Source organism: Salvelinus fontinalis, chromosome 37, assembly GCF_029448725.1.
Source record: "Salvelinus fontinalis isolate EN_2023a chromosome 37, ASM2944872v1, whole genome shotgun sequence".
Taxonomy (NCBI): domain Eukaryota; kingdom Metazoa; phylum Chordata; class Actinopteri; order Salmoniformes; family Salmonidae; genus Salvelinus; species Salvelinus fontinalis.
In genome coordinates, this window is record NC_074701.1 from 22,494,593 (window position 1) to 22,502,984 (window position 8,392).

The following is an 8,392-nucleotide window of genomic DNA, read 5'->3' on the forward strand; positions in this document are numbered from 1 at the left end:
CTTTGTTGTCCTTAAGCCATTTTGCCACAACTTGGAAGTATGCTTGGGGTCATTGTCCATTTGGAAGACCCATTTGTGACCAAGCTATAACTTCCTGACTGATGTCTTGAGATGTTGCTTCAATATATCCACATAATTTTCCTTCTGCATGATGCCATCTATTTTGTGAAGTGCACCAGTCCCTTCTGCAGCAAAGCACCCCCACAACATGATGCTGCTACCCCCGAACTTCACTGTTGGGATGGTGTTCTTCGGCTTGCAAGCCTCCCCCCTTTTCTTCCAAACATAACGATGATCATTATGGCCAAACTGTTCTATTTTTGTTTCATCAGACCAGAGGTCATTTCTCCAAAAAGTATGATCTTTGTCCCCATGTGCAGTTGCAAACCGTAGTCTGGCTTTTTTATGGCGGTTTAGGAGCAGTGGCTTCTTCCTTACTGAGCGGCCTTTCAGGTTATGTCTATAGGACTCGTTTTACTGTGGGTATAGATACTTTTGTACCTGTTTCCTCCAGCATCTTCACAAAGTCCTTTGCTGTTGTTCTGGGATTGATTTGCACTTTTCGCACCAAAGTATGTTCATCTCTAGGAGACAGAACACATCTCCTTCCTGAGCAGTATGATGGCTGCGTGGTTCCATGGTGTTTATACTTGCGTACCAGATTTACGTTGTACCTTCAGATGTTTGGAAATTGCTCCCAAGGATGAACCAGACTTGTGGAGGTCTACATTTTATTTTTTTAGGTCTTGGCTGATTTCTTTTGATTTTCCCATGATGTCAAGCAGAGGCACTGAGTTTGAAGGTAGGCCTTGAAATACATCCACAGGTACACCTCCAATTGACTCAAATATCAATTAGCCTATCAGAAGCTTCTAAAGCCATGACATCATTTTCTTGTATTTTCCAAGCTGTTTAAAGGCACAGTCAACTTAGTGTATGTCAAGTTCTGACTCACTGTAATTATGATACAGTGAATTATAAGTGAAATAATCTGTAAACAATTGTTGGAAAAATGACTTGTGCCATGCACAAAGTAGATGTCCTAAGCGACTTACCAAAAGTATAGTTTGTTAACAATAAATTTGTGGAGTGGTTGAAAAACAAGTTTTAATGACTCCAACCTAAGTGTTTGTAAGCTTTTGACTTCAACTGTAGCTCCAGGACTATTCTCACGCATTTAAAGTAATGGAGGCATAAAGCAGATGAACACAATTAGATTTTATTTAACTTTGGTCAACATAATCAAACAAGTGAATACACTGCCACCATGTTCAGAATGATTAAACAGAGAAAGGCTTTATTACCGATGTTCCTGTTTATAAAATCAGTACAGGTCTATTCAACCTTCATTTTTGCATTGATATAACTTGGAAAACAAAGTATGCAGTTTTGACTTTAGTGGCATACCAATGAATGATTTAAAGGGCACATGTAAGAGGTTTGTCTGAATCTCCTTCTCTTACTACACAAAGAACTTTCCATGTTTTGGAGGAACTCTGTATATCACTAGATCTATCTGTATGGTGTGCAGTACTCTTTGACTATTATATACACCTTGTTTTCACAGACAGCCACAAATAGCAGCAGTAATATGAGACATAAATCTATAAAATAGAATAAAAAAATAATGCACATAAGGTTTGTAAAACATTTTGGGACATAACCGGTAGCTGTCATTGATAGACGTAGGTTTTAAGGCTGCAGATTCCCTTTGTCTTGCGTCTCTTCACATTAAGTTTCCAGCCTGTATCTTAAATGAGAGCAACACATAAATACATATTGACACTTGCACATGGTCAGTCTCAAATGATGATTCTGAAACTTAAGAGTAGTTATTTTAGAGATAGCTTGAACGAACTACTCAAAAGACTGTGGTGCGACTTTACATTTTTTCCACCTCACTACAACATAAAAACATGCAAAGCAATTATAAACATGATTTAAATTCTAAAACACATATGTAGTTCTATTTACTTTTATTAAGTGGATGACACCATAAAGGTGTATTTGAATAGATACAGTCTGTGATATAACGTTACCATGTCTGGGGGATAAATTTTGGATAGGAGGGAGTGGGTGGAGAAAAGAAGAAGTCCACTTTCCAAATTTACGACCTGTTGCAAGTGCTTTAGCCTGAATGCATGGTCAATGGGGAATGTTAACAGGTAGGCCTATAACCCATGAAATATCCATGTTTCAGAACGGCCAAAAAAGCTTAATGAGGGTGTTACAACAATGACAAGAGGTCATTTTCAGGGCTTTCCATAGTTTGGTTGTTAAGATTATGAAATGAAGGCTGAAAATGTCAACACAAACCAATGTTCAAGAGTTTGACCTCTTATGAGTGCCGTTCCATTGATTCAACACAAGGTGGGCTCTCAGGGTCCGATCTTGGCCCTGGCACTGATTTACCCAAGGCTAAATCAACCTCAGACTCAAAAGAAAACAGGCCGACCAATCAACCGCCTGCCACAAAAAAAGGAGACAAGTGCTTTAAACTTCACCAGGAGGACGAGAGGGCTGTTTGTTTCTGTTACAGATAAACCACTAGGCTTAACTATGCAGGAACAGTAAAGCCTTGTCCTCAGGATGGAGCCCAATTATTTTTTAGTTGATCTTGTCCTGGAAAGTGTACAGGTTGTTGGTGGCCGCCACAGCGATTACGTTTTCTTTGGGGTGCCAGGCGGTGTGCAGGATCTTCTTGTTGAAGTCCAGGCTGTCCACACTAATTTCGTCTTTCTTCCTCTTGCCACCGGTGGAGACTTTGCGGGGTTTGAGTGTAGCCCGCGGTTTGCTGCTCTCCCTAGAGGCCTCCAATGTGATGTCCTTCCTGGTGTTGCGGTCAAACATCCGGAAAAAGTTGTTGTAGGAGCCGGTCATGATGGCACTGAGAAAGGAAGGAAACAGTGGGTCATTTATAATTCTCCAAAGATACTCCTTAAACTTACATATTGGCAGAAAGGTTGTCCAAAGAACAACATTGTAGGTGCAGATTGCCTTAAACAGAAAGCGCGAGAGTTTCTTACCTGTCGCTACCGTTCCAGCAGCACTCAAACTTGTCGAATATGCAGTCATTTTCATATAACGAGCAAAGCTTGCTGCGAAGGTATTCGTGAACCTGAGCGGGAGAATGTTGATTAATGTATTTGGATAATAATTGCATCTATCCAACTATTTCCATACACCTAACTGGACAATTGTGGACCACACTGAAAATGATTCCATTGTTGGTAGTGTTATCACTAGGCAGAGCAAGGCAGGTACCTGATATGTCTCGACTGGCCTGTTCTCCATGTTGAGGTCCCACACCTTGACGGAGAGGTAGTCCCGTGTCATCATGTAGCGCCCGCTGTGACTGAACTTCACGTCAGAGATGGACGAGATGATCTCAGAGAAAAATGACCTGCTGCTTGGATCCTCAGGCTCCTCAAAGACTGCAATCACAAACATGGAGGGATATTCAAAATGACAGACAAAACCCCTGAAAATAGATTAATTTAAACTAATTTATCTGTGAATGAACATAATTTAGAATGCAGAGAACTAGGCTCTATGAATACTCACACTTGGTGTGCCTATCGCAGAGTGCTGCTGTTCGCATGTCACAGAGGCGTATGGTGCCTTTGCTACTGCTGTACACAAATACATTGCATTGGTTTGGATGGCACTCAGCCGCTGTGATCACCTCTGTCAGTTCCTCCATGTTGGCAGGCTTGATGTCTACAATGTCTGAGAAGACACTGTTAAGGAAATTAACTGAAATAGGTCTAAAGGCTCATACCGATGTGGTCAAACATAGGCTCCCTTGCACGATTCACTATCTCTTCTGAAATAAGTTGAAATTTAAGAAACTTTTGGTGTTCACACATGTATTTGTTTGACTTACAACTGCACAGGACCAATAAGAAAAAAATCTAAACTGAAATTGAGAAGTGTCTACGCTAATAGAGGACAGTTTGGATGAAGCAAACATTTGCATCTAAAAGTCATGAGGATGAGGACTGATATGTTTTCAGAAGACAGAAGAGGATACTAAAACTTCGGTCTGTGATTTCCAAGTGCCATAGATTAATTCTTAGATCATCAGCGGAGAGGTATGTTTGATGATCGCTATTTACAGAAATTGAATTAATATGATATGTGTGAGCGTTGGCAAACACCCTACGAGGACTTGCTTCTACCATGAGATCCATGGGCATCAGCACTGGTACCTGTAACCACAGGACAGATTTATTTAGGGGAGGAATCTATAAGCATGCATAGACTGTGTCTTTTCTTGTGCAGTGTCGGTTGAAATCTTAAAAGGTAAAGCAAGTTTAAACCAACCCGTAGGGAGGTAATTCTAAAGGGATCCCTGAGACGTCCGTCTTCATCTTTCAAGTTGTAACCCTCAGCCCGCTTGTCTCGTTCACCGATTTTCCACAATTTGATCGTTTTATCTGTACAAAAAAATATATGTTGAGTGTGAAGAGAACTTAACAAAAATGTTAGTAGATTAAAGCAAAAATGTTCTTACCATTTGTTGAGAGTAGAAAGTGAGCTGAGTTTTGTTGGGGTAACCATCTTATTTTGTTAATTTTTTCCTCAATTTCTAAACTTTTCAAGTAGTCAAATTCAGGTTCGTGACTCTGAAAAGTGCTATAAACATTGTATTCCCCTCGCAGGTTTGGTCGATTTTTACACTGAAAGAGAAAAGTAGATATGCACTGTGTGACAAACTTGGATATTAAGCATGTATTATGTTTAGAATTTAATCCAGTGCCTTTCCATAACAACCTATTATATCTAACTCCAAAAATGTATGCCATTGTTCATGAAAATACATTTCGCTGGTAATTATAAAATGCACCTCCTGTTCATGTTGAAATATGACAACTCTGCCTCCCTTGTCTCCAGTTGCTAGCAACTCTCCAGAATGGTTGAATTCAACCGTTGAGATGATATCAGCTGAAAGGAGGACATGTCCCATTAAAGCTGGATTCTGGAATTTTATTGTGTGTAATGTATAAGGGCTGTTCTAATCAAATATATACACATCAGCAAAAGAACAGCACCTAGTAAATAATAACATCAAAACCAATATAAAAAAACAATCCTGGTGCAACTTTCATGGGTGCATGCATACACTATGCATAGTAGCCGACAGAGCAGCGTCTGGATTTCTACCTCCCTGAAAATAATTGATTTATCAGTCGACCCAAGAAAAATGACTATGACTTTGAATGAATCAAACACACTGACTTCCCCCCTACTGCATCAGAACGTTCAATTGCCATATTGCCGACGCAGACCTTCAACGTCACTGACAAAATCGCCCACAAATAACTAGCTACAGTAGTTAGCAAGATGACGCGCTAGTTTACGACAGTGCGTGTGTCTTACTACATTACAATAATAAGACGTACTCTGACTGCATAATCCTTATTATATATGTTACATACATGTGCGGGACATAAGTTACAGGGTACAGTTGTTTGGGTATAACGTTAGCTTGCTAATAATGCTAGCCAACTTGATTTGCAAGCAAGAGGAGCTAGCTAACATGCTAACGTTGTTAGTAAGAAAAACAAACTCAGCATTGCCCAGCAGTGGTACTCATATACATGAACAGTGTCATGACTTTGTTCGTGAAAGACAGTGAGTCAAAGGCGTAGTTAGCGAAATAATAAGATAACAGCATCACATCTTTGATCACATTTGAGCTCAAACGCTAACGTTTAGCTAACTCATTCGTTAACGTAACTGTACTCACCTTCTGCAACATCTTCATCTATCGCCCCCTTCACTTGTGAGAAACACCACTGAAAATCATTTCCACCGGCAACTCCTGCATAACAATAATATTGGAATCATTACTTCGCTTGCGTCAGTTCACCAACCCATTTAGAGTCAAATGCTGTGTAATTTAAAACTTGCATTCAGGCCACACAGCAGTAAGTGGTATTGTGACCCTTTCCCGGCTACATAAGTAGCTTACCTGCCATTGTTTCATTTAGCAGAGTTAGCTATTACTGAACACGGATTGCACTGCTTATTCAACCAATGCAACTTGCGTGAGGTAAAAATAGTCAACATTCACAGGCAAAGTGAGGAGTCAGGGATCACGGAAATCGTCCGTGATTTTTTACATCCAAAATGGCGCACATTGCATAACACAATGACGTCATTTCAACACGCTTCCAAGCATCTTTCAGTTATCTATATCATCTATCATCCATCCATCCATCCCCAGCTGTAGGCAGTTTTGTCTGTGTTGAAGTCAGTTGGCCATACTCCTTAAAACTTAATTAAGACAACAGAAAAACTGGATAAATTAAAATGGCTCCTCACCCCTCATGTTGATCACTGAAGTTCAAGTTAAAGCATGTATGGTTGTAAATGTAACCTAAGAAGACTACTTGTTCAAAGAGTCTGTAAAGCAATTAAAGTGACTGGCTACTACTGTTAGAGCCAATTTGATAAACAATCATTTGTGTTGAAATAATATTATGAAAAATAAGAAATGTTATGAAATGTGCCATATATTATTTGCGGGAAAAATAAAAATGTTTATAAGAAACAACTTTTTATTTGTTTATTGTGACTCCTGGTGGTTACCTGTATTGCACTGGCAGTGTCAACATGGCACCAGTCAGTGCAGTCAAAAACTAGATTTTCCGTTTAAAAAAATATATATTTCCATCCTATTGAGGTTGAAATAACACTGAAATTGTACAAAAAAACGATGATAATTCCCCTTTAGTGTAAGAGCTTTTGGAGAAAAAAATACACCTGTAATTTTTGCCTGTTCTGGTGGGATGGAGTTTTTGGCCCACAGCATGACATCACAATATGATTTGGATTATTCTGACCAATGACCAGTCATCCTTTATTTGCATATGTATAATCCTACTTTGAAGGGGTATTATGATTCTGATGGTTTGTTGCCACAGATGGTTTGTTTAAGTTTTACCTTTGTGGCTAGATGGAGTAGGCCTAAAGCTTCGTCTAGTGGCATTATAGCTAAGCCTGACCTTTGCGTCGTAGCATTAGTGAGTTCAGGCACTAATGTTGGGAAAATAGTCCTGGCTCACAGTCAGCGTTCCAATTCATCCCAAAGGTGTTTGATGGAGTTTAAGTCAGGGCTCTGTGCAGGCCAATCAAGTTCTTCCACATTGATCTCGACAAACCATTTCTGTCAGGACCTCACTTTGTGCACAGGGGCATTGTCATGCTGAAACAGGAAAGGGCCATCCCCAAACTGTTGCCACAAAGTTGGAAGCACCGAATCGTCTAGAATGTAATTGTATGCTGTAGTGTTAAGATTTCCCTTCACTGGAACTAATGGTCCTAGCCTGAACCATGAAAAACAGACCATTATTCCTCCTCCACCAAACTTTACAGTTTGCACTATGCAATTGTGCTCCTGGTATGCGCCAAACCCAGATTCGGCCATCAGACGGCCAGATGGTGAAGCTTGATTCATCACTCCAGAGAACGTTTTTCCACTGCTCCAGAGTCCATTGGCGGCGAGTTTTACACCATTCCAGCCAACGCTTGACATTGCGCTTGGTGATCTTAGGCTTGTGTGCAGCTTCTCGGCCATGGAAACCCATTTCATGAAGCTCCCGACGAACAGTTATTGTGCTGACCTTGCTTCCAGAGGCAGTTTGGAACTCGGTAGTGAGTGTTACAACTTAGGACAAACCATTTTTACGCGCTACCTGCTTCAGCACTCTATGGTTCTGTTCTGTGAGCTTGTGTGGCCTACCACTTCATGGCTGAGACGTTGTTTCTCCTAGACATTTCCACTTCACAATAACAGCACTTACAGTTGACCTGGTCACCTCTAGCAGGGCAGACATTTTACGAACTGACTTGTTGGAAAGGTGGCATCCTATGACGGTGCCACGTTGAAAGTCACTGAGCTCTTCTGTAATGTCATTCGACTGCCAATGTTTGTCTATGGAGATTGCATCGCGGTGTGCTTGATTTTATACACCTGTTAGCGATGGGTGTGGCTGAAATAGCCGAGACCACTAATTTGAAGTGGTGTCCACATACTTTTGTATATATATAGTGTACTTCAAGCCTAGCAAAACAGATCATTTTAGTAACTTGAGTCACACTTTGAAGAGATACAGGACCTTCAGAAAATATTCACATCCCTTGACTTTTTCAAAATGTTGTCTTACAAAGTGGGATTAAAATTGATTTAAACATTTCAAAATTTTAAAAAGAATGAAAAATAAACACTAATATATCTTGATTACATACAGAGTGTGCATAGCTGTCAGTACCTCCTTTGTAGAATTTAAAATAAATTTGGATTTGTTTAAAACTTTTTGGTTACTATATGATTCCATATGTGTTATTTCATAGTTTTGATGTCTTCACTATTATTCTACAATGT

The 8,392-nt window shown here is 40.0% G+C and overlaps 1 protein-coding gene across 1 annotated transcript; it reads right to left on the bottom strand.

The window, feature by feature from the left end:
• Positions 1–1,203: 1,203 nt before the first annotated feature.
• On the bottom strand, positions 1,204–6,157 carry LOC129836372 (serine/threonine-protein phosphatase 2A 55 kDa regulatory subunit B delta isoform-like). Its single transcript, XM_055902436.1, has 10 exons — positions 5,978–6,157; positions 5,753–5,827; positions 4,850–4,947; positions 4,517–4,682; positions 4,327–4,439; positions 4,034–4,211; positions 3,565–3,729; positions 3,265–3,434; positions 3,027–3,118; positions 1,204–2,887 (listed from the first exon to the last, which is right to left on the bottom strand). The coding sequence occupies exons 1-10, from the start codon at positions 5,982–5,984 to the stop codon at positions 2,608–2,610; spliced, it is 1,344 nt and encodes a 447-aa protein (XP_055758411.1). The 5' UTR covers positions 5,985–6,157; the 3' UTR covers positions 1,204–2,607.
• Positions 6,158–8,392: the final 2,235 nt, after the last annotated feature.